The sequence below is a fragment of the Pseudopodoces humilis genome, chromosome 3, assembly GCF_049639895.1.
Source record: "Pseudopodoces humilis isolate 2021_Gansu_Grassland_sample_001 chromosome 3, ASM4963989v1, whole genome shotgun sequence".
NCBI classification, from domain to species: Eukaryota; Metazoa; Chordata; class Aves; order Passeriformes; family Paridae; genus Pseudopodoces; species Pseudopodoces humilis.
Window position 1 is genome coordinate 80,403,960 of NC_142202.1, and position 25,410 is coordinate 80,429,369.

Genomic DNA, 25,410 nt, shown 5'->3' on the forward strand with positions numbered 1-25,410 from the left:
ATTGTTATTTTAACTGAGATATCCTACACTACAGTTTGACTGATCTTTTTGAAAAAAGTGGTTGTATCTTGAGTCAAGACTTTTGTCACAAACATCAGTGGGAACTTAAGCAGATAAATGGGCACTTAAAAAATGCATTTGGTGTTTTATCCATTACAGTCACGGTGTAATTTGCATAATTTGTGAACTTATTATTTAAAAAAGACCTCAAACTATAAACAACCATAAGGTTAGACTACTTTATTCCAGAGAAAATCCTTACTGGTCACTCTTGTATGGAGCTATGAAATGAAAATTTTCTAAAAAATCAAACCTGTAAAATCTTTTGTTCACATCTAATTAGAACATTTTAACATTACTAACAGTAACATTTAATGTTACTAACATTTAACATTAGCTAAGCATAATGACCTGTATAAGATCAAGGATTTCATTCCCCCACCAAGATAACCATTGTTCAGATCCATTACAAATGTTTGCCCTAATTTCTTGAACTCCATGTTCTTGACAAAAAGGGAGTATCAAAATGCCAGGAATAGACTTTGAGGAATTACTAGCTGTTAAACAATTACCACTCCAAGAAAAATGTAATATATTTTCTGGATGGTTCTGGAAACAAAGGTTACTTAAACATTTTTTCTACTGTTTCTCTCTAATCTTTACTAGAGAGATTATCTCTAGAAAACCAAATATTAATTTTATTTGTCTAGCCCCTCAGGTCTGTCACAGCTGCAGATTACAGCCCAAATTCAGAGAGGTACTTTCTCCCTCACTGCCTAATGGGACCGTGCCAGCATTTTTGCCTCACTGTGCTTTTGGCAGAAGTTATGATCACACAAACAGAACACATACCACAGTGAAGGAAAATACATTAATCATATTCTGAGCAACCAGAAACACTCTGCATTTCAGTGCCATCCTCTGCATTTCAATGTACTGCTATTGTGAGAAGGGTATTAAAACACTTCCTTGTGTTTCATTTGAAATAAAATAATATCTGTTATTTATGTTGTCATCAGCTGAGTGTGCTGAAACAGTCTTTGAACAGCTGCTGTGGAGTGCCTGGGTGTTGGAGTCAGTCAGCCAGACCTCTGCAGCCAGTCTGCTTTTATTGCTTGGTACCCATTTTCACATTAAGCACTCGGGCACAGAGTGGGAGGTGGTGGGCTGGTGGTCCTTCAAGGCACAGCTGCTGGGGTCTTTCCAGTAGTGTTCTCCAACTACATGTTATATGAATGACCTTTAAATATGAACATGCGTTACAAACTGCAACACTCACTATCCACATCCGAAGTCAGCATGCTTCCCCTCAGGAAAACGCTGCCTAAAGAACCACTAACAGCATTGCCTCTTACAAGCTATTGGAACATTCTCTCCATACTGATTTGACATAAAGATTCTTTAAGTTACTTGTATTTTTATGTAGTATTAAAAATACATATATTTATATATGTATATATATAGGAGATTTTTCCTGTTTTCTGTGTTTTACATGTATTTCCTTATGTAACGTAGTGGGGAAAACTAAACTTTGTCTCATCTGACCCATTTTCATTTCCAATGTGCTAACAATGTAAACATAAAATGCCATGAATTGAACAGATGAGAAATTGTTATTAACATACCCAGACAGACACTTTGCCACATGACATCCTTGTCTCTAAATCAGAGAGACACGGATGTGATGGATGAACCACTCGCTGGGTAAGGATGGTTGGTTGCAGAGTCGCAGTCAATGGCTCAATGTCCAAGTGGAGACCAGTGGGAGTGATGTTCCTCAGGGGTTGCTATTAGCATTGTTGGCAGTGACATGGGCAGTGGGACCGACTGCACCCTCAGCAGGTTTGCTGATGGCACCAAGCTACGTGCAGCAGTCAACACACTGGAGGGAAGGGATGTTATCCAGAGGGATAGGAGAGGTGGGTCTGTGCAAGCCTCATGGTGTTCGTCGTCCTGCCCTTGGGTCGGGGCAATCCCAAGCACAAACACAGACTGGGTGGAGAATGGATTGAGAGGCCTGAGGAGAGGGACTTTGTACTGGTCGACAAGAGGCTGAGCATGAGCCAGTGATGTGCACTTGAAGCCAAAAAAGCCAACTGTATCCTAGGCTGCATCAAAAGCAGCATGACCAGCAGGCTGAGGGAGGTGATTCTCATCCTCTATTCCACTTCTGTGAGACCTCAGATCGTTGCTTCCAGCTCTGGGACACGAACATAAAAGGAACATGGACCTGCTGGAGCAAGTCCAGAGGAGGGCCACAAAAAAGGATCAGAGGGCTGGAGCATCTCTCCTATGACAACTGGCTGAGAGAACTGGAATTGTTCAGCCTGGAGAAGAGAAGGCTTTGGCAAGACCTTACAGCACTTTTCAGTACCTGAAGGGAGCCTACAAGGATCTGGCTGGAAAGGGACTTTTTTACAAGTGCATGTAGTGACAGGACAAGGTGGGGAATGTTTTAAACTGAAAGAGAGTAGTTTCATATGGAGTAGTTTCATATGAGATGGGAAGGAATTCACACAGTACAGTACAGAAGAGGAGTCAGAAGTATATAATTCCTAACACATTGTGGAATGTTTATCACCTTCTAAGTGCTTTGAGGCATGGCTCACAGAGACAAATACCAGTTTTAGTCTTAGAAAACCAGTGAACACATCTCAGAAATACATGTCAGTTCAGCACAAAAGCTGAGATTAACTACTTGAACCATTCATCTCAGATGTTAAAGCTTCCCTTTTCACAGTAGCTGTAGGGCAAAATATTTCAGTGTTAGCAATACCTCTTGCTCTCCAGAATTAGAACTCCTTAGTTTCTCTAATTGTCTGAAAGTTTTCCTTCAACACCAAATAAAATCTGAAAAATGTGTCCACTTTGATGCTGTTTCAGGAATTCTAGAAACTGGCCAAGATCCATGTGATAGTCATTCCTCAGGCCATAATCACCATGTGCCTGAAACTGTAGGTCTTCAAAACTGTGAAAGAGACGAAGATTATCAATGCTTCCCTCCGTTTCTATATTCTCCACATGCTTGCATGAAATATGCTTCCAGTTGGGATATCTAATAACACGCCAGAACTCTTCACAGTTTTCTCGGAGTCCCTCCACACAGATGACGCCAGGTTTACCAGTTAGGCAGAAGCCAGTCAGATTTAACTTCTTTGCACAGTCAAAAATCTTTTTCCTCAGTTCTTGCCTGTAGATGTGATGGCTGTAGATCCACATGCGATGCAGCGTTTCCTTAACCTTGACTTCTTTAGAAGCACACTCAGACGAGGCCTTACTGTTTTCCAAGAAAGGCAGGCTGTTGTCCTTCACCCACTGCACAGCCTCACACACACACAGATCTCCTGAATCCAGAGAGCTGATGTGAGACTCCAGACCAGTATTGAGCTGCAACTGTTGCTGTCTGTGCAGAGCATCTGATCTGGCAAAGAGCTGAGGAGCCACCTGAGGGTACATATGAGGAAGGAGAACCTGCAATTCCACCTTTAAAACAGAACACACACAGAGCAAATTAATTCTGCAGCTACTGAAGACACTCTAGATTCTTCTTCCCTGTCAGTGGCAGATTATGAGGAGATGTAATTAAGATTGCAGCATCCTACTGACTGGAATTATTTCCACTTCCCTTTTGTCCCAATAACCCATTCTTTTGTCTGTTCCTTTTCTTCTGTTGTATCATACTTCCCATGTTATCCAGACAGCTTTTTTGCTTTTCACAGAACTAAGGCTATGGCCTGGGAGAAGGTACACAGTTATCCTCAAGAATCTCATCCCTTACCAAATGCACATAACTAATGAACTCAGCCCAGCTGCTGGGAAAAAAGGCCAAGAGTTACATGAAATGGTGTTTGTGATTGCACCTACTTTATATAGAGACACAGTGGCAGGAGTGTTGGAAATACTTGATCTTTAATGTTGCTCCCAACCCAAACCATTCTATGATTCTGTGCATTACCATTATTTTAAGCAAGTATTCACCATAAAGAGGAATCAGGATTATAGGGGATGAAAAAATATATGTATGTTTCAGGTCAGGGAGACCTCTAGATTATCTTCTCTGATCTCTTACGAACATTGGACTGTTGAATTTCTCTTGATTATTTCCACAGTGCCTTCAAATAGAGCACCACAGTTCTTTGGCAGCTGAACCCTGTTTCTAGTCCAAGAGCAGGAAAGGATTTATGTGTCCTCATTGCTTCAAGCTCCTGTAGACTGCTAGGGGGTACTCACTACAGTGTGCAATCATATGATTAGTCCTGCAGAGAGAAGTGAATCATGAAATGACTAATTATCTTTCCAAGATCCTTGATAAACTGACGTGGAAAAAGCCTACACAAGCCCTCCCTACATGGTCCCTAAAATTTCTCTCTGAAGGTTGGTGAAAGGGTGCATTTTAGAAATAACTGTACCTTAGCTTGTACCTAAAATTACAAAAAAATGTCCTCTCATTACCCAGTAAATTGTTCTAATGTTTGATTACCTTAATTCCATGGAAAATGGCTTTTAGGCTGAGTTTGTCTGTTCTCAGTTTCTAGTCACTGCATTGCACTCAGACCTGTGTTCTCTGTGCAAGTATTTACATCAATTAGTTAAATCCCTTTCTTCAGTCAGTTAAACTGTTGTAACTCCTTATACTGCAAGTTTGGTTTCTCTGCTCATAGGCTGGTTTTGTTTCTGTGTTCTTGTGACTCCTTGTAATTCCATTCTGCCATTTGGGGCTATTTTTACATTATTATATTTCTAATGCAGATGTCAGGAGCAGCCAAGATTTTCTGTTACTCTTGATTTTTCAAACAGCAAACAAACATGTGGTGGCTTTTTTACCCCCTTTTTTCTGGGCAGAGTTTTCAAGTGTGTGCAGGAGTAAAGACACCACCACCCATGAACAAGTCTCCTTGGCAGCTCTCACCTTCGCCTCCCCTACATCTAGAGCGATTCGATATTCCAGCTGCGGGGGCAGGGCTCGGTCAGCATTCCTCAGGTAGCGCTGGATGCTGGGCACGGCATCCGCATCCAGACTGAATTCTCCTCTTTTGGGAAACATCGAAAGGAGCATTTCCACTTCCAGCAGCTGGAGCTCCAGGCATTCTTTTACCGTGGCAGCCATCGCACTGCCCTCCACGCACGCCTGGAACGAGAGGGCTGGAGTCAAACCCTGGGGTTTAGCACATGCTGAGCATGTTCGGCACCACAAGGAAGCCCCACGATTCTTTAAGGGCAGAATTTGGTTAAACACGGCTGGACCGAGCGCTCAGCAGCCGGGCCCTCACAGCCCCGCAGCGGGCAGGGGTGGTCGGGCGGAGCCTTGCGGGCTCCCTGCCGGCTCAGGGATGGGAAAGAGCACGGAATGGAGTCCCGCGTGGATGTGCGTGGGCAGTGACACATCATTTGTGTTATTTATCAGCAGATACACCCGGTGTTGTCTGGGTGTCGTGGCTCAACCCCAGCCGGTAGCCAAGCCCCACACAGCCGCTCCGCCACCCGCAGGACCGGGAGGAGAATCGGAAGGGTAAAGGCAGGAAACTCACTGTTTGAGATAAAAACAGTACCATAGGGAAAGCAAAAGCTGCTCACACAAGCAAAGCAAGGAATGAATTCACAGCTTCCCGTGGGCAGGCGGGTGTTCAGCCATCCCCAGGAGAGCAGGGCCCCATCACACCTCACGGTGATTTGGGAATACAAACGCCATCACTGCAAACATTCCCCCGTTCCTCCTTCTTCCCCAGCTTTATGCACTGAGCGTGATGTTCCATGGTCTGGAATGTCCCTTTGGTCAGCTGGGGTCGCCTGTCCTGGCTGTGTCTCCCCCCAGGTTCCCCCAGCCCCCCACCAGCCTGGCAGTACGAGAAGCAGAAAAGGCCTTGGCTCTGTGTAAGCCCTGCCCAGCAATAACAGAAACATCTCCACATTATCAACCCTGTGTTCAGCACAAATCCAAAACACAGCCCCGTACCAGCCACTGGAAGAAAATTAACCCCGCCCCAGCCAAAAGCAGCGCACTGTGGGGACAGCTGTGTAATCCAGGCGCGGTGTCGGTGACGCCGTGTGAGGCCGGCTGTCACATCCAGCCCACCGCACCCGCCGGCCGCCATTCCCGGACGTTCCGCCGCGCGCTCCCGGCATGGGCGGGGCGGCGCCTGCGCGGTGGCGGCTCCGGGAGGGGGCGTGGCCCGGGCGCCACGCGGCGGGCGGTGCCCCGCCCACCGGCCAGCCATTGGTCAGTTCCGCAGCTGGTGGGCGGGGCCGCGCCTGCTCCGTGCGGGGCGGGCGGCGGCGGCTCCGGCGGGGTCGCGTCCCACCCATCCCATCCAGCCATCCCGCCCCGTCCCGCCCCAGCCGGTGCGTCCGGGCGCCATCGCCGCGGGGTCCCGAGGGAAGCAGCTGTGCCGGGGGCCGTGTGTCCGGCTCGCCCCGCCCGCGCGGCCTGCGTCCGTCTGCCGGTCCGCTCGGAGCCGCCGACCGGGGGCAGCATCCCGGGGACAGCGCTGGGGGCTTCCCTGCCAGCGCCTGGGGAGGCAGGACACGCTGCTTTTGGGCTCGGAAATCAGTGTATGGAGCCGCAGCTGATGTCACGGTGAGAAACGGGAAGCTCCGCTGCCCGAACCTGTCAGGATCCCTGGATCCAGCCGACTGGGAATCGTGGCTCTCCTCGCCTCGTCCCTGCGGGATGTGCTTATATCTGATCACGCTCTGCTTATCCGGTGCTCTCCAGGGAGTGTAGAGACTCCTTCCCTGGTCCTGGTCCCCCTGCGGTCCCGCCAAGGGATTGATGGCAGCGCTTTAAGGCACCCGCAGCCTTCAGAAGGTGAAACTGATTACAGCGGCTCGTCTTCTCTCACTTCCATCTGTGTTGCTTCCCTCTCTAGAAATGGATGCTGAAGCCCTTAGGAAGTACTCGGCATTGCACCCCAAGCCTGCCGGGCTGACCCTGCAGTATGGCACCGCTGGATTCCGCACCAAGGCCGAGCAGCTGGATCACATCGTGTTCCGCATGGGCCTCCTGGCGATCCTCAGGTCCAAAGCAGTGACAGCGACCATTGGCATCATGGTTACAGCGTCTCACAACCCTGAAGTAAGAACTGCCCTTTCCTTGAGCATGTGACCAGTTCGGTGGAATGATGTGTTCTGGTAGAAGGGTGGAAAGATGTGATCAAATTGTTGGAATCAAAGCTCATCGTAGCACTGAAGGACCAGATCCTGAGGACACTTGGACCTGCTTAAAGATTCAGCCTGCTCCCTGTAAATATGATCTCTGATCTATCTGAAGTTATTTTTCCCCTCTACACAGAAGCAGGACTTTTTCTCACCTGGAAATGGTGTAACATAGGAAACATTTCATGTTGCAATGTAACTTCCTAATGTTGGGAAGCTAGGAGTAACCTTGAGAAGAGAAGAACCTTTGAGTAAAATCTGTACGTTTTAAAAATAAACGTGCAAATGCAGTGATTACAAATCAGGCATTTAGACTTTAGACTACTGCTGTGGAGCACTGAAGGTTTTTAGAATCTCCCCTTATGTAATTTTAATGTCAAATGAATTTCATACCAAAATTATAAGGGAGAAAGAGTTGGTTATTCAATCTGCTTGTTTCATATATATATGTTATATGCTTCTTTGGGGGCTCGTTGGAGGTTTAAATAAACATCAAAGCTATTGCATCCCTGAAGTTCTCAACTCTTAAGCAATGTGACTGAACCATGTGTTGTCTCTTCAAAGAAGTTTTATTAATTCCCCACTTTTAGAGTTACTATTTTTTGTTCTTTTCTTTTTCTGCTAAGGAAGACAATGGTGTAAAGCTGGTGGATCCTCTTGGAGAAATGCTGCATCCTTCCTGGGAAGAGTATGCCACACAACTAGCAAATGCAGAGGAGCAAGAATTACAGAAAGTGATAATGGAAATCTGCCAAAAAGCAGCAGTGAACCTCCACAAAGATGCATCAGTTTTTATTGGTAGAGACACCAGGTAATGACAAAAGGCTATAGATATATCCTGCTCTTATGGAAATACCAGTGCTGCCTTCAGGGGAATTGTGTGGGTACTGTGTGATGTCCACCTGTGTCCAGCACTTTACATGTGTTTGCAATCCCTGGGGGTGTTTGCTTTCAAACTGGCTTTTATTGGGAGTTGCCTACAACACAAAAAGGTTTGGATTTCTTCACAGTGAGTCTAAATCTTCTGACAGGGAGCTTGCCTTCCACATGTGCTTCCTTCCCAAGTCCATAGCTAAATGCCTTTGCCAAGGTTATCAGCTGTACTTGTTGTTTTCCAGGCCAAGCAGCGAGAAGCTGTCCCAGTCAGTTATAGATGGTATCCAGGTTCTAGGTGGTCAGTACCATGGTAGGTTACACTTCTGCAATTCTGATCTCATTTCAAGTTTGTTTTTGGGGTTTTTTTTATGTAAATGTGATTTCTTTATACAGCCCTAAAGCAACAGCCCAGCACTTTTCCATCCTTGCTTGTAACAATCTTGTTTCAGGGTGGTTGTATGGCTTTAATGCAAGGCAGGGCAGGGGAAGGTTGTGTTTTCATGAGACAACTTGAAAAATTTCGTATGTGTTTCCTGTACTGCATTTGTCTGTTTACTGTACACCTTTTAAGCAATAATTACTTTGCGATTCTATTCTGAATATTGTTCCTTTTTTTTCACACTTAGATTATGGTCTGGTGACAACACCACAGCTCCATTACATGGTCTGCTGTCAAAACACCCAAGGGCAGTATGGAAAAGCAACACTGGAAGGTTATTATGAAAAACTGTCCAAAGCTTTTATGGAACTGATAAAACAGGTGAATAGCAGGTGTTGTCTTCTTCATGCAAATGTACAAAATTAATCTCTTCTGTTTGTTAGCCTGTTTGTTAACCTGCTGGGGATGGATGCTTGTGCCTCGTGTCTGGATCCTGGCTTAACTGTGCCTGAGTCATTTGTATGCAAAACTGTGCTCTGAAGTTTCTAATTCAGCATGCTCTAGGTGTAATTCAGCATTCTCTAGGGTAACAGTTCACTTTGCCCCTTTTTCCCTTGCACTAAGTCTCACTGCTCTGGAGAGAGTCAAAGGCACCTGAAGATTGACTGTGCCAATGGAATAGGGGCCCTGAAACTATCAGAAATGAAGCCCTACTTTCCACAAGAGGTGCTAATTCACATATATAATGATGGAACCAAGGAGAAACTCAATCACTTATGTGGCGCAGATTTTGTGAAAGTTCACCAGAAACCACCTGGAGGTATGTAGTCAGTAATTTCATATTGCTTTCCCTCCTCTGCAGGATCTGGCAAGGGTTCACACTGTTGGGTAAGTGAAGCTCCCTGTTTCCTACTAAGGGACTGCATGAATGGTTCTCCTTTTGCAACAGAAAGAGGGAATAGCATGGCCAGGTTTGGCACATCTCTGTGTTAGTCTGAACTGCTCGGAGGAGCACAGTATCTCTACTGGCTGAAATATATTTGACAGTTTCTTCTGAATGTTAAGCTGGCAGAGTTCAAAGATCAGTCAGGACTGGCTTAGTGTTATTTATTTTACACCATTTTGTATTATGAAGAAACACTTTTCCGGGTTCCTGCAGAAGGGCTGGGTTAATTAACAGCTTGGTGCCAGCAGGCTGACTCGTTGACATAAACCAGTGAGGAAATGATTTCAATCCGTTTTCTGAGAATTGTATAAAAGAAAATCCCAGAACTGGGGGAGCAGGCTGGTTTGGATATGAGATTATTTGAGGCTAAACTGAGCTCTCCATTGGACAGCTGCCCTCTCACTGCAGCTGCTGGCCAAATCTGAACACCAAGATATGGTGTTGCTTCCCCTTCCCACGCTGATTGTGTCCTGGAGAAGTGCAGTGCTGGGAGCAGCACAGTGGCAGTACCTGCTGGGGGTGGATGCTTGTGCCTCGTGTCTGGATCCTGCCTTAACTGTGCCTGAGTCATTTGTATGCAAAACTGTGCTCTGAAAAGAAGATGTGTTTTCCTAATCACTCACTGAAACAAATGACCTGATTTTGTTTCTTTTCCTGTCTTTAACTTGCATTTGTAACTGTGCACTAGGGCTGGACATGAAGCCCAATGAGAGATGCTGCTCATTTGATGGTGATGCAGATAGAATTGTTTATTATTATAAGGACACAGCTGGCCATTTTCACCTGATTGATGGAGATAAAATAGCAACTTTAATTAGTATCTTCCTAAAAGAACTTCTTGCCAAGGTAACTCTAACATATGAAATGAATGCTGGTATTTTCATTTGTAAAGTATAAAATAGTCTAATGAAGCTGTGTTGCTTGGTATGTGGTCTCTCTACATCTACCTAAAGTGGACCAGCTTTAAAAACAGATCAGTCCTGTACCTTACTTGAACAGAATTCATGTTTTAAACATACAGAAGTTCTCAGTGAGCTGGTGCCTCCCTCTGTTACCCAGGAGTTTTAATTTTACATTTAATAGTTCAATTATCTTTCCATTTATCCTTTTTGTTTGGCTATGTGCTTATTGGACAGTAAAACTTGGCTTATTGGTTTGCTTAGGTGAAACAGAACTTCAAGATGGCAGTGGTACAAACAGCTTATGCCAATGGGAATTCAACACGCTACCTCCAGGAAACACTGAAGGTATTCTCCGTGTTTTTTTCCTGGGTAGTTTAAATTTTTTATTTTAAACTAAATTCTACTGTATTATGATTACTAGGAAAATTAAAATTAAGCAAAAATAAATTACTCTTTCAAACCTCCAGTAGTGACTAAATTCTTGGTGGCAAAGGAGAGATGCAAGAGAGCAGAGCTTAAAAAGTTCTAGTCAGCTTTTAATATTTAAAATATTTTAATATTTTTAAAATATATTAATATTTTTAATATTTCTTAATTTTAAAATTGTTTAATGACATCCCTTGGTACTTAAACAAAAGGAGGACTTTTATAGCTTTGCATCCAAGTGAGTGTCAGTAAAGGCTCCTTGATACTTCGACACTGATGGTTTCATTTCCTGCAGCAAGCTAAATGTTTGGGAATTGAGAGAAGGTATTTCTGTTTGTACGTGAATCTAGTGTGTTCCCTGAAAGTATAAACTAAATTGAATTTTTCCAGGTTTGGAGTTTATTTCTTTATTTCTTTAATTAGCCTTTATTTACACAGGAATAAATGAAATCTTTACTTGGGTCAGCAGAAATAGTGGGGCATTTTGGCTCTGGGGCCTCAGTGGCCACGAAACATAGGTTAGATTGCAACAGTCCTTGCAGGTTGGTGCTCAGTTCCAGGCAGCTGAGGAGAGTCTGTAACCTTGTTGTCATTCTCTGCACACCCTTGGGCTGCAGGTACCTGTGCACTGTGTCAAAACAGGAGTGAAACACTTGCACCACAAGGCCCAGGAGTTTGATGTGGGTGTTTATTTTGAGGCAAACGGACATGGCACAGTAAGTATGAGCATGTAATCCATATGGTCAGCCACTATGTACAAAATTTCAGCTAAACTACCTGGAGAAGGAAGTCTTTTCACTCTCTGCTTAGTTTTATAAATGAGACTTTTTCTCCTTGTTTGAAAATAGAATTGTTTACTCCTTCTCTCTTTATCACAGCGTTGCTACCAGCTCCTCTGTGCTTTATGGAGGGATGGAAATTTATGGTAGCAAACATTAATGATGGCTATTTGAGTTAGATGGTAAAAGTTTTGTCCTCACTACTGCATATATCCTGGCTTCATCTTGACAAGTTCTCACCTTTTTCTTCTAGGTGCTGTTTAGTAAAGCTGCTGAAACTAAAATACGACAACTGGTAAAAGAGGAGAAAGATGATGAAAAAAGAGAAGCAGCAATGATGCTTGAAAACATGATTGACCTGATTAATCAGGTAAAAACTGAGAGAACTTAACCACAGTGTTGGCAGGGTTAGCCAAGTTTGTGAGCTCCTGGCAGGCTGGAGACTGCTGGAAGGTTCCTGATGAAATCCTGCCTCCCTGTCTTCACTGCTGCAGTGTTTTTCCCTCCCTGTTGGCAGACTGTTGGCGATGCTGTCTCAGACATGCTGGTTATTGAAGCAATCCTGGCTCTGAAGGGTCTGACTGTGCAGCAGTGGGACGCCCTCTATGCCGACCTTCCCAATCGGCTGCTCAAGGTCCAGGTGAGTTACCAGCCTCGCTGGCTCAGGCTACAGCAGCCTCTGGGGGCCCTGCTCACGGCATCTTTTGCCTGCACAGATTTTGATAAAGCTTTATTTTAAAGCTGAAACAGACCAAGATGGGGCAGAAATAGGCCAAAGAAGCTGGGGGAAAACCCCAGAGGAGGGACTTGGACTAAAATAGAAATACAACTTAAAAAATGATGAAATAATAGCCAACTATGCTAAATGGAAAAACCTGACCAAATATCTTTAAATGTTAACTTAAGAAGAAATTTTAACTTTCCAATTAGAAAAATCCTGGTTTTCTAAGGCATCTGCCTGCTGGGCAGCTGGATTTTTCTTGCTGTGCCACGTTGTCTGTCTTGAATGTTCAAGCTCTTGTTTCTGTATCCTTTCCAATATTCACACAAAGAGCTTCAGCAGAAGGTGCCGTGTGGCAGCATTCTCTTAGACACAGTAAGGAAGCTCTGGGCTCTAAAGGAACTGGAGGAAACAAGTGTCTGATCTACTGGGAAAAAGCTGTAGCTTCACTTCAAGCTGACCAAGAAGGCATGTTCACAACTGACCTTTTTGAACTGAGCAGCTGAAACGTCTCAAGACTTGGTTAACAGATGCTGCAAGGATCCCAGGGACCCCAAGTGTTCCAGCAGCCCTTTATTGGCTCCCAAACTGAACTCTTCTCCAGACAGCACAACATATCCAACCCTGAATTTCTGTCTTATCCCGTTTCTGATGCCACAGGTTGCAGACAGGCGTGTTATTGACACAACAGATGCAGAAAGGCGAGCGCTGACACCCCCGGGGCTGCAGGAGAAAATTGATGCCCTTGTAAAGAAGTACAGACTGTCCCGGGCGTTTGTCCGCCCATCAGGAACAGAGGACGTCGTCAGAATCTATGCTGAAGCAGACACACAGGTCAGAGCTTGACTCATTTATGAGTGGGCTTCTTCACATAAAACAATCTGCCCAGCAGGGGGTGATGAAAGAAATCTGCTTCCATACTTGTCATTTAATCACACTTAACAAATGCTAAGTTTGGAAAAAAGACTGTGATCACAAAAAAGTCACTTTGGATTTTCTTTTATTTAGAAAAGTAATGTTTAATGTTCTCAATGTTCATCTTCAAAAGGAAAATATAAATGTTTATAAAGGCAGATTTAACACCAGATGATTTTGAAAAGACAACCAGCCTTCTGCGAGCTCAGGGTTAAGAAGAAAGTTACCAAAGCAGCCTTTAACTACACAATTTCATAAGAGGCAAGACAGAAAAAAAAATACTTGCAGCTGTTAAGTTAGTCCAGATCTGAATTTAAAGGTGACAGCAAAAGCAGTGGTCTTGCTCTCCCCACTTCACATGCTCCTACCAGCATGATGGCAGTGGCTTATGGAGCAATATAGGGAACACAGCATTTGCAGGGAAATGCTTGCCTTAATATCACATATTTGCTCTATTCTTCTTGTGCTGACAGCAGCATAACTAACTTTTCCAACATTCCACAGGAGAATGCAGATGCACTTGCCCATGAAGTGAGCCTGGCTGTTTTCCATCTCGCTGGTGGAAAAGGAGCACCACCCCAACCTATATAATGAATGGCAGTTAAAGCACACAACTTCCCTTATCTTTTAATATTACTTTTTTTACCATATGCTGCTGTGCACAGAATCAACCTTTCCTGGGAGTAGCAAGGATTGATCAGAACTGAGTGGAATATTACTCTGCTTATTCTTAACCTCCTTTAGCAACTTACCTCTTAATGAAATGCTCTTGCTGTTGAGTATGCCCCTCCTCAAGTTTGTCTAACTTCCTGACAAGCCATGGCCATGTCCAGAAGGAATTCTGCCCCTCCCTGCCCCAGCTTAGTTCACTGTCACATTGTGCCTGAAATCCAACACCCATACCCTCAGAGCATTGGCCATGGCTGCATGACTGGAGCTCTGCTGTGACTGCTCACAGTGGCTGCTGCAGAATCATCATCCCCATCATCCCCCAGTAGCCCAATCATCTGTGGGCAAACAGTGTAAGACAGAGGCTGTCACTAGGTCTTCAGATTCAGTTCACCTCATTTTGAGGGGGAAACAATATAATGAAAAAGAATATTTGCAAATAATAATCTATTATTGCAATATTATCTTCATTAGAAACTTTATGACATTATTAAGAAAGTGATTTGCAGTAATAGTATTTAAAATCACACTTGAGAGGGAAGGGACAGAGACAGGTTTGTCTTCTGTGGCCTTAACTGCTCCCCAGCACCATGAAGGGGCTGGGCCAACAGGATGCAATGTTTTAAACACACCAAGTATCCTCTTTGGCATACTTTGGTTCAGGGTGTCTACCTCTGACAAACAGTTCATTGTAGTCCTGTATTACCTCCTGCCATAATAGCATTTTACAGGTTATTAAATAAGCACAAGTTCCAATAGATCTTACAAAAAAAAAAAGAAGACAAAAATAAACTGGAAACAAATTGAAAAAATGTGCACCTTGTATTTTTTTCTTTTTTTTTTTTTAAAGACAGAACTCAAGACAACAAAACATTTACTGTAAATAGTAGGCACTATAATCAATATGAGCCACCAATATTTAAACTTGATTCAGGCCACATCCAGAACTTCTCTTATTTACAAATATTTAACTTAAATACAACATTAAGTATTTCATTACATACAAAATAAGAAAAGAAAACTATACAACTGGGAAAGATAGAGTATTTCATTTAGATAGTTACACTACATATAGGCTGAGTAGTACCAGTTTGGTTCATGATTTTATGACGCCTTCAAGAAAATCCTTCTCAACCATTTCTTCTATCTTCTGTCTTGCTTTGCTGGAGAAGGTCTTGAGGTTCTCCATTTTTATGTCCTTACTTGGAAAACAGTTGGGGTAAAGGACAGGGCTCCCTGAGTGTCCAACACATCTGCTTGTGACTTTGCTGTTAAAAACTTGGCTGAGTACATTGAAGAAAGGCAAGAGCTGCTCAATGCTGCGAACAGTGTAGATGGTTAAAAGCAAGTGACCTGGTTCCCAGTTTAGTGTTTTACCTGAGCCATCCTCCTCCGGGTTTTTCTGCAAATACAGAGACATAGGAAATAATACAGGACAAAACAGGAAAAGCACAGGTGAAAATGGAAGACTAATGTATAATATGGTACTTTTCTAAAGTCCAGAAATATTTGTTCTATCCACAAAACACACCAATGCTGAAGTGTAGCTTCCAAAGTAGTTCCTCTGCTCTCCCTCACCATGCCCTACAGAGGCAGTGGCTGGGAGTGGACAAATGGCAATCAGCTGATGCTGATACAAGAGTTGCAGTGGGCATTCAAGTCCAACACCTCAAGCCCAGGGCTGTCCCAAAGCAAGGCAGCCCCCACCGTGCAGCCCTGTTGAGCTGCTCCCAGGCAGCACCCTAAGGGCAACACAAATCGCCCAAGCTGATGATAGCTGGAAGTTGTGAGCTACTTCAGCTGCTCTCTGGTGACACACGCACACTTCACCAGCTGATACTGCCAGCATCAGTGACAATAAACCCCAGAGAAGGTTAAAATAGATACAAAGCATTTTCACTTTGCAGCTCGAGTTCAGAGTTCTTGGGAAGAGCAAAAAGCAATGCTATTTTTAGTATCACAAATAACAGACATGGACATTCCAAGAAACACTTGAAGTTGTTCTCAAAGGAAAATGTCTCAGTTATTCCTTGTGTATTCTCAGAAGAACTCAGTTATTATGTTCCTTCCATTTCATGGGGGAGTGTCAAAGGAAAGAATTTCGGGAACCCCACAAGCGAAGGCAGCAGTCACACACCAGATGCTCACCAGCAGCAGCACACTGCTGTAACCCTGCTTAGAGCTGCCTTAAATATCTGCATACTGAAATACCTGAGCACCAACATCCAGGTTCTTATACAGTTCTTTCCCATTTCCTTTATCTCTGCGTCAAAAACCACAATCAAATCTAGACAGTAAGGTACTATCACCTCTAGAAACACCTTGTTTGTACTGTTACTGACAAACCAGTTCAGAGAGCTTCTACCACGAAGTAGAATTCCAGTAGTACTGGATTTTATTCTGCAAAGAAAGAGAGAAGAAGCACAAAGGCCTCACTAAAAAGAGCCACCTGTGGATCCACCCTGTCCCACCTGTGTCCCACTGCCCTGGTAGTGCCTGTGGCTGAGGCAGGGGGGCCACTTTGTTAATGACAGAAAAATGAAGGGGAAAGGAGAGCAGTGGGAACAGAGCATAAGGTAAGGATCACTGATTGCACAGCCTTTGAATAAATAGATTTTTGCGAGACATGACACTTGTCAAAACAAATACAGGTTTTGCCCTTTAAATGAAGCAGCCATCCTGCAATTGAGAAGCCTACAGGGCACCTATTTGCAAACCTCAATTAGGTTTAAATTCAGTATGAATCTATCTGGTGGCTTGGCTCCCTGCCACAGAAGATCACTATTTTAGCTTTACAAGTCTTCTGAAAAGAAAGGCTCACATTGAACCACAGCAAAGGGAAGACTGAATTTCCAACACAAAAGGAGTTGTTGATGCCTCCTTCTTTAAATGAAACTACTAGAGAAACTCTACTAGCTCTAGCTAAACTCTAGCTAGTTAAAAAACTTCTCATTGTATTCACAGAGAAGTTTCTCCATACTGTTTCTGTACCATGCTTAGCATTACCCAGTGGTGAGCAGGATGTGCCCCCAGCAAAGCAGCCAACCAGGGCTGCATGTGCAAATTCCAACTCTGAGCAATGAAATACAACCCATCCAAGCCATTTCCTCATGGCAGCATTGGCTGAGTAAACACCATGAATTCCATAGATGCTTAAAATGACAGTTAATTTGATGGAGACCAATCACAGACTGTGTGTTTTGCACCTGAGAAAAATTATTTTACAATTTAATTTTATAATGATTTGAAATCATAATTCTTCTTAGAACTAACATCAGCTTTTTGTAATCTATTTTGTACAGGAAACTAACAATTCCCTTTTTTAAAAAATTAAAGTTCTCTACAAAAATAACGGTTCTTATGCCTCAAAATTCTCTCAGCTTTGTTCTATAACAAATCTGATCTCTTAGTTCTTACTGAATGCTAAATAGTGCTTGGGGCCTTGAGGTGATGGTATTATTATGGCAAGCTTGTCTCACAACTCAAGCATCAAAGGCCACCCTCACCTGATGCTTGGCCATCTCCATTCCCTCCAAAACCACCGTCTTAAAGTCCTCCTGTTTGTCCTGTGGAAGGAAAGAGGAGAACTTTCAGACTGCATTTCATATATGAAGAGAATACTCTGCCATGAAGGCCGTGCAGTTGCTTGGCTGGGTGCTGTGCTTCAGCTAGAAAAATCACCCGCCCCAAGAAGTCCGTGATCCAGAAACGGCATACTCCAGCTAGTATGGCCAAGACACTACTAGACGAAACCAGCACTGCCATTTAGTGCCTCTGTTTATTTCCAGCACTGCCGAAGGAGGTTTTTAAGCACATTTCCTTCAAATAACAGAGCTTGAGCAACACCATACTACAGGAATCTAAACATGAGTCAGAGTGCCCTGAAGGAAAATAAGGATCCACTCCATTTTTCTCCATTATTTTCCAAGAAAAACCCACAGCTATATGTATTCTCCTCTGCATAAAGAAGAAATAGCCTGAAGTCAATATTCATTATCTCATGTTTATCTCATCATCATACACCTGCCTATGGTTCAGTGTGCAACTGCTGCCGTGACTAAGAGGTTCCAGAAATTCCAGGAAGTTTTCTGAATTCTTGAAGCAGACTGTGGGAGTCCTGACTTCAGGCATCTATCTCAGCATACAATACTTACCAGCAGCATGTATATTTATAAATCACACATGATGTATAAATTCATGCACAGAGATTACCTGGAGTGTGAAAACTTTCTAACAGATACTACATTGAACACCAGGGTTAGAGGCTATGCCTGAGGAGCAAGCAGTTAAAACTCATTACTCCTTTATACATGCAAGAAGAGAAATTTAGTCTGATCTTCATGGTTCAAAAATGATAAAACACAAAATGCAGATATGCTTCAGATACTAGTTTTATTCCCCATAATTGTGGGCCTTGCTTCAATAGTTCAGATTTGCCTGCAACTAAGTTATTCCTAAATTTTATGTAGCCACTTGTATCTCAGCAGTAGTTCCTTTACTCACTGAAGACATTTGAGACTGTAAATGCAGTAGCTATAGCAAGCTGCCAGTGTTACAGCCCTGACAAAGACATCTATACAGAAAGAAACCTGAGAATAAAGCTTCAAAACTTTCTCCCATATAGGTTTGCACTTCCCTCACTGCTTCCCTGGCTCACCCATCAACATTTCCCAGTGAACTGCTTGTCTGAGAAGGCTCTGTCCTCACAGCAGGAGCAGCAAAATATCTGACAGCAATGTTCTTACTTTGTGGCAGATGTAGGACAGGGCTTGGCCAGCTTCCTTCAGCTTCATCTGCAGATCAGGCCTCCAACCCCAAAACTGGGGGTTTAATACATCCCATGCACCAGCATTATGACAATCCTAATCCTGCTCTCAATCTACAAATTGTGCAGCCAAGATTTCCCCAGAACTGTTTCTACTGATCTCTGCTTTTTTTCATTCATCACAGCCTCTGCTCAGTCTCAACACTCAGTTCTGTTATGTTTAGGAATACAACACATTTTAAAATATTTGATTATTATTAACAAAACTGGTTTTCTAGTTCAAAAAGTAAGTAGTCAGACTAGTATCTACATATATGACTGACTATCTGAAAGTGATTTTATGTTAAAATATATTAGATAATGGAGCATATTTTACTTTTTAATTAAATAATACTTTTCATTTAGAAATCCAAAGTCTGATCATAACCATGTTGATCATAGCAGGTTATGAATTTTTATGTTGTCTGTTTGATTAATTTTGGGATTTTTTTGTTTGGTTTGGGCCTTAGTTTTTTTGTTTGTTTGATTTGTTTGTTTTCTATACTTACATGTGCTTTTTGCCTGACGTTGACTTGAGATTACTCCAGCTGGAATCTCCTACATCAGACAAAATCTTTTCCATTTTTCATTGTTAAAAAAAATTGAAGTATCCAAACCCAAACACTGCTGTGAGTTACTGTACATGAAACTTTTCAGTGAAAAGCAAAAGAAAAAGGCAAGATACCTTTGCTTTTTTTCGCAGCAGCTTTGCCAGACGCACCACATAGGGTTTGAATTCCCTCTGATGTGTTCCTTGTCTTCGTACTTCCAAGCCTGAATCATCTGATGCTTCTGGAATAAAAGCCCAACGATACCTGCCATGGGATAACACAAGCAGACATTACCTGTACTGAACATGCTTTCTGACCAATCAAAAATATAAATGGATGAGGAAATCTGATGAAGTATCAGAGAAGGAAGAAGGAAAAGAGAAACCCAAGCCAATCCTCAAAGAAGAAATAAATGAAAAAAACCTTCAACATTAGATTTAGAAACACTACAGGGCACAGCCTGACACAGTGTGCGCACTTGTAGCCTCTAACCCACGTGAGAACCGTGCCAGGGCAGCAGCCCTCACACAGTCACCAGTGTGCAGTGTAAAGGAAGAAGCATGATACTTTCTTTTGTCCTTTGTGGCCTCTCATTCTCAGGATCTCCAGCAAATGCCAATTTTTTTGCATTCTTTTTTTTCCAATGGAATGGGATTGCAGAGGCACTGAGGAAGCAGTTTGTACGCATGCCTACTACTGACCAATAAAAGCCTATGGGATCTCCTTTGGAAGGTTTGTTGCCACATCTTCCAGACAGTGTGCTAGAGTAAATTACGCGAGTCATGCTGAGATGACATGCAGTCCTCTGGTCTCATGCATTACTCACTGAGATGGGTGGGTGTATTTTGAGTTCTTAGGCATTACTGCAACTAAGTACTTTAAAAATAAAATGCTTGAATAAATCACTGCTACTGATCATCTCTCAATTATGACAAATCTCTCGCTGCAGGCTAAATCAAACCAGCTTGAACTAATTTGATATGCAGCATCTTTTGCCTTGGGGGCCACTCAGATACTGTGAGGGAATGAACTATGGGCTGCCCTGGCTGAAGTCCAAAGGAAGAAAGGAAATGGAAAACCAAAGACTTTTATACACTAGAATTTTACCAAGAGGCATGGAAAAACACCCAAAAACTTAAACAACAATGTTTTCTACTCACATCTGAAATTGAGGCAGGTTTTCAGATGGTAAAGCTAGAGCCAAGTCCAGAAATTTGCAAGCAGATAAATACAGGTTCAACCACCTCTGGCTGTTGTAGGATGTGGAAAAACCATTGCCACCTGTGTAAGTTGTCTCCAAACCAGCAACAGATGGGCCAGAAGTTCTAAAATATATTACAGAAGGTAGGTGAGTCATAACAACCTTCTGCCACAATGAAATTTTTATTTTTCTTACTTGCTTTTACAAACACAGAACTCTTCATATACCAGCATAATTCTGAATCCATAAATTGAATCCCAGCACAAGTCTGTGCCATGAATGCAGTTCTGTATGTGCGTATATATATATATGTGATAAAACCTCAATATATAAAGAATGTGTAGCATTCCTGTATCTTATTCCCAGATATTCCAGTAATGAGGAAGTTTTAAATTGTCAGTCATGTTGATATTACTTTATTTGAGGGAAAAACTCTCCAAAAAACCAAAGAGAACCTAGGAAAAAAGTGAGCAAAATTTGGGCAAATAACTGGCTCTTTTGAGAAATCTGCCTCTGCTGCTAGCATTGACTGAAATTGTATCACACTGTACAGAAAACAGATGAGATAAAAATGGATAACAAAACAAGAAAAATTATCTACCTCACTTTTCTAATGCGAGAAGAAACTACGGTTTTATTTAGACCAAAAAAAAGTGCATCAGTCTTATTCTAAATAAGTGTATGACACAGAAAAGGTGTAAGTCATGCCATGCATAATTTAATTGCAGCAGCAGTGCGTTTTATTCAAGTGGACACTGTAAGAACTTGGACACTTGTATTGTGTAATTTCCCTTAGTGATTTATGAGCAATCTGACAGCAGGAATTCTTTTGTTTTGTCCTGAACAGTCTGTCCCTGGTACTGCAGTCAGACTGAACTACCCTTTACTTGTCCTTCTCTTAAAGAAGGATTTAATTTGTTCAAAGACATTATTTTAAAGAATGACACAACTCCCCATCAGCATACAAAGGGATTTTTATAAAGTTAAACAAGCAGGAAATTCATACATTTACCTGGAAATGTCTTCATCAGCAGTGAGTTCCTGTTCCATCAGTAAAAACACTTGCACCTGAAGATCAAATGTTACATTTTAATACCATTTTTAATGGACTGTGACTTGGGAAAACACTATAGGAAAGCCCGAGTAATAAGCCTTAGACAAATAGTATGGAGCTTTATTTCCTCTCCCGTATGAGTGGACACTGGCACCCTAAAGCTCTTTCATTCCTTATATATAACCCGAATAACACAAAGGCCACATGGAACTGTCTCTTTTAAGATCAGGAAAGCTCTCAACGGCTAATCCCCTCCACTACTTAGAAAGAAAGCAAGACCTAAACAAAATGAGAATAAAGAATCATTTAATGGAACAGTCAGGCTCAGGTGTGAATTCCCAGAAGCATCACAGTCTTGCTAATTGAAAGTAGTTCCAGAACTGTGGTAAACTTGTGTAAAGGCTAGAGGACAGCACAGGAATCAGAAGACCACACTGAATAGAATGGATTTTCTAGTATTTATACTATTGACAGGCTTAAAATAAAATACATCTATTGCTAACACAACACACTTTAAGATATTTTATATAGCTTTTCTCTTTCTCTTTCTTGGATCTGTGGTTATTCAAGGGCTAGGTTAGGTGCCTGCAGATTGAAAACAATCACAGCAATGATTCTGATTTTCTCCCTCTGTTATTCAGTCCCTTGGGAACACTTTGAATAACAGGCTGAATGGATCACAGCATGCACCAACCACTCTTCCATTCCCACTGCCAAAGCTGAAACCCAAAAGAGTGTGTTTAACAGCCAACACAGGAGATTCTGCAGGTAGAAGCTCAGGAAACAGATATTTTTACTGTTTTGTTATGAAGAATAAAACGAGAAAGAAGAAATCTGAGCCAAGCTCTGTATAAATCTAGTCACAAAGTTTAGCCACAATGTGACCTGAATGACCATCAACTGCCAATAAAATGGATTCTGACTACTATACATGGATTCTCATCCCCATTGCTGGAAGAAGAATGACCAGGAAAATAAAAACAGGCAACACTGAAAAAGAAGAACAGAAGTGGGAATGGTGGAGAGGGTACACATACATAAGCAGAAATTGAACTACAATTCAGTAGGGAACAATGAAGGCAAATGCAAATTTAATTCAGGAAACAGCTGAACAGTTGAAACAGTGCAAGCCAACAGATACTCAATTTCATCACAAAAAACAGACATCAAGACTATGAAAATAAGTCAGCTTTCAATTTGTGGCCATTGCACATTTATTTGTACAATCTCTAAAAGAGATTTTCTTAAAAATCTTGAGGAGGAATGAGGTTGTGTCTCAGATGTGCATCAGTCTTCTAAATAATGAATGACACCTACAACTCACCAGTTCAGTGATCATGGTTGGCCAAAGTGAGGTAAGGTGCTGTGGAGACATTCTTAAAAGCAATACTCTGAAAAACAGGAACACTTGAGAATGAAGGGTGGGCACCTGTGGCAACCGGAGACTTTCTACCAACCTTTCTGAAACAAAAAGCCAAGAAGGGTCCCTCAGTTCCAAATAATTACAGTGAGAATTTTATCCTTCATGTACTTTCAATGTTAACTTTAAGTATCTGCCGTGTTACTGTTCCAGTCCTTTACTAGTTTTAGTCTGTCAACATAAAGAAATAACCACTCCACCAAAGAAGGAACAAAAGAGAGAAACCTCTAAACAGTGGTTGACTGCTTTGGTTAAGTTCTCTACATAAACACAATAGTGCATCTGGGAACTTGGCTTATCTTATGCAGAGTTTCACCCATTACAGGAGGAGTTAGCAGATGACAAAAAATACAAAAACAGCCTGGACAGCTCAGATGTATTATTGTTATTAAAACAATGCACCATCGTAGTACCTGAGAAATTAAAAAGGGATGATACAGTTTTATTGAATTATGATCATCTCTAGGCATTTAATATATATAGAAGCAGACACAAAGAAATTTTTCAGTGAAACCAACACACATGCATGTAGCAGTTCACACCAGTAAAGCCACCTGACTCCATGAACATAGTAATCTCAGCTACTGACTTGACTGGAAATAAAAAAAATTTTGAAAAGCCCCCGAAACACCACCAAAAACACAACCAACCAACAAGCCAAATAATTATATGAAAAATAGATCACAGAACAAATGAAACAAAAAAGTTGGTGCAACTTATTTTCCATACAGAGGAAGAGACCAAAGTGTCCCTTTGGTGGCATGAAAAGATGATACATCTAAAAGCTGCTGCTGTAACTATTAGCATCATCTTAAACATAAAAGATCCAAGCAGTTCCCATTCCCAGTCACTTAAAGTAAAGGGTCATTATAAGAAATAAACTTCAATGAAAAATAGGACAGAAAAATTTGACACATGAAAAAACACCAGCAAAAGAAGTCAATAATTCAAAATGTCAAGGTCAGTTTTCCTGTTTATCCCTAACTGAGGTTTTTGTACCTCAGATGTTCATGTCAAAACATATTGTGCAGGTATCCAAGGATACTGATCAAGGGATAAAATGATGGATCAGTGAAATTACCTGGATTAAAGTCAACTGGCAACTACAAAATCTGCCTATCTCCTAGTCATTTAACACTGAAAACATTTTAACCAAAATTTTCAGAAACTTTGTTTCTGAAACACTATCACACACTGATATTGCAGGATAAAAATTTAACCTGCTGTTACTCTGTCATACAAGCATTCCATAGTTAACTGGAAGAAGTCTGCTAAATGATTACTGACCTTGTATGTCTGGCAGGTATTTCTGGTATTGGTCTATCTCACTGCTGAAAATGGCGAAGGCGAGTCTCTTGAGGAGCATTGCACGCTGCTCCAGCTCCACATCTCGGTTAGCAAACAGATTGAGGGAGCTGCTCTGGGCCACAGCCACTCTTGCTGAAAGAGAAAAGAGAAAATGCAGCCAAGAGTTTAGGAATTTCCCTTCTGCTTCACTTCAAGGCACAAATAACTCTTTCTTTAAACAATGGGGTTTGAAAGCAAATGTTAAGATGATGTATGGTTTGCAATTTGAATCTGTAACCACAAATTCAAAATAAAAGTTGAAAGAAAGCCTATAAGTATACACAATAGTGGCTGGATTTAGGGGCTTCTGGGAAAGAGTTTAGCTATTTTTTTTTTTAAATAAAACTTGCATGTATTGATGCTCAGAAAATTCAAATGTGCAGAATCAATTTTTTTTTTAAGCAGTCAGTGTCAGATCTTCAAACCCAAACCAACCAAAAACTATCCCTACCCACTCTACTTAATCAGCTTTGCCATATAGGCAAAATTCAATGTGTACCAGAATGGTATCAAATTCTCTCACTTTGTGTTATTTACGGGTCTCCAGAAACAGTCAAAGAAAACAAAAAATACCAAATAAATCAAATTGGAATACATGTTGAACAAGTGTTTTCTTTAAGGTACTTATTTTTTATTATTTAATGTTTATACTGGAGAGAAGTCACTACTATATCAATACTTACTCATCAAATCTCTGAATGTGGTTTTGTCATGTGTCATCAAATTATCCATAATAGCTCTCCAACTAAAAGAGGAAAATGGTACGCAAATCAGAAAAGCATGAAGAAAGCAAGAATTTTCAGGAACATTTACAAAACTTTCTGCTCCTTCAGTTAGGCTAAGGCTTCCAATCCAAGCTTTCTGCTTCATAAGGTATCATTTACTTCTTGTTATTTGATCTGAAACTGTTTCTTGGACCCCCTTCTCCAAGAAAATAAGGGGATGCCATTCAGAGGGACCCTGACAGTTTTAAGAAGTGGGCCTATGCAAACCTCATGAAGTATGAAACCAAGTGCAAGGTGCTGCAGAATGGTCAGGGAAATTTTAAGCACAAATACCAGCTGGGCACCAAATGAATACTGAGAGCAGCTTTGAGGAGAAGGACTTGGAGCTGATGGTGGATGAAGATGAAAAACTGAATTTTATCCATCAATGTGTGCTCACAGCCCAGAAGGCCAACTGCATCCAGGGCTGCACCAGAAGCATGGCCAAGAGATCAAGGGAGATGCTTCTGCCCCTCTACTCTGCTCTGGTTAAGACCTCACTTG

The 25,410-nt window shown here is 42.1% G+C and overlaps 3 protein-coding genes across 12 annotated transcripts in view; 1 reads left to right on the forward strand and 2 right to left on the reverse strand.

The window, feature by feature from the left end:
• Window positions 1–115: 115 nt before the first annotated feature.
• RWDD2A (RWD domain containing 2A) lies at window positions 116–6,099 on the reverse strand. The gene is made up of 3 exons (XM_014263381.2): window positions 5,954–6,099; window positions 4,910–5,128; window positions 116–3,483 (listed from the first exon to the last, which is right to left on the reverse strand). Exons 2-3 carry the CDS (start codon window positions 5,105–5,107, stop codon window positions 2,812–2,814), a joined length of 870 nt encoding a protein of 289 aa, XP_014118856.1. The 5' UTR covers window positions 5,108–5,128; window positions 5,954–6,099; the 3' UTR covers window positions 116–2,811.
• Window positions 6,100–6,293: 194 nt separating this feature from the next.
• Window positions 6,294–14,577, forward strand: PGM3 (phosphoglucomutase 3). Its single transcript, XM_005518168.3, has 13 exons — window positions 6,294–6,574; window positions 6,867–7,072; window positions 7,779–7,963; window positions 8,271–8,338; window positions 8,655–8,788; window positions 9,032–9,227; window positions 10,042–10,199; window positions 10,517–10,600; window positions 11,299–11,397; window positions 11,714–11,830; window positions 11,978–12,100; window positions 12,842–13,015; window positions 13,601–14,577. The coding sequence occupies exons 2-13, from the start codon at window positions 6,869–6,871 to the stop codon at window positions 13,685–13,687; spliced, it is 1,629 nt and encodes a 542-aa protein (XP_005518225.1). The 5' UTR covers window positions 6,294–6,574; window positions 6,867–6,868; the 3' UTR covers window positions 13,688–14,577.
• DOP1A (DOP1 leucine zipper like protein A) overlaps window positions 14,569–25,410 on the reverse strand; it is a 59,810-nt gene continuing 48,968 nt past the window's right edge. For 7 of the 10 annotated variants that reach the window (XM_014263489.2, XM_088053865.1, XM_088053866.1 and 4 more), the window contains 8 exons: window positions 24,826–24,887; window positions 24,083–24,235; window positions 22,700–22,836; window positions 21,334–21,389; window positions 20,281–20,445; window positions 19,255–19,384; window positions 17,272–17,331; window positions 14,569–15,167 (listed from right to left, as the gene is read on the reverse strand). In XM_014263489.2, coding sequence (XP_014118964.1) covers window positions 14,862–15,167; window positions 17,272–17,331; window positions 19,255–19,384; window positions 20,281–20,445; window positions 21,334–21,389; window positions 22,700–22,836; window positions 24,083–24,235; window positions 24,826–24,887 — 1,069 coding nt within the window. In that variant the 3' untranslated portion in view covers window positions 14,569–14,861. The remainder of the gene's footprint in view (window positions 15,168–17,271; window positions 17,332–19,254; window positions 19,385–20,280; window positions 20,446–21,333; window positions 21,390–22,699; window positions 22,837–24,082; window positions 24,236–24,825; window positions 24,888–25,410) is intronic. The other 3 variants (XM_088053867.1, XM_088053868.1, XM_014263493.2) reach the window with 1 other exon arrangement.

Coding starts and splice junctions, on each gene's coding strand:
- RWDD2A (XM_014263381.2), bottom strand. CDS start 5,107: ATGGCTGCCACGGTAAAAGAATGCCTGGAGCTCCAGCTGCTGGAAGTG. Junction 3,484..4,909: donor TAGATGTAGGGGAGGCGAAG/GTGAGAGCTGCC, acceptor TCTGTTTTAAAG/GTGGAATTGCAGGTTCTCCT.
- PGM3 (XM_005518168.3), top strand. CDS start 6,869: ATGGATGCTGAAGCCCTTAGGAAGTACTCGGCATTGCACCCCAAGCCT. Junction 8,339..8,654: donor TCTAGGTGGTCAGTACCATG/GTAGGTTACACT, acceptor TTTCACACTTAG/ATTATGGTCTGGTGACAACA. Junction 10,200..10,516: donor TAAAAGAACTTCTTGCCAAG/GTAACTCTAACA, acceptor TGGTTTGCTTAG/GTGAAACAGAACTTCAAGAT.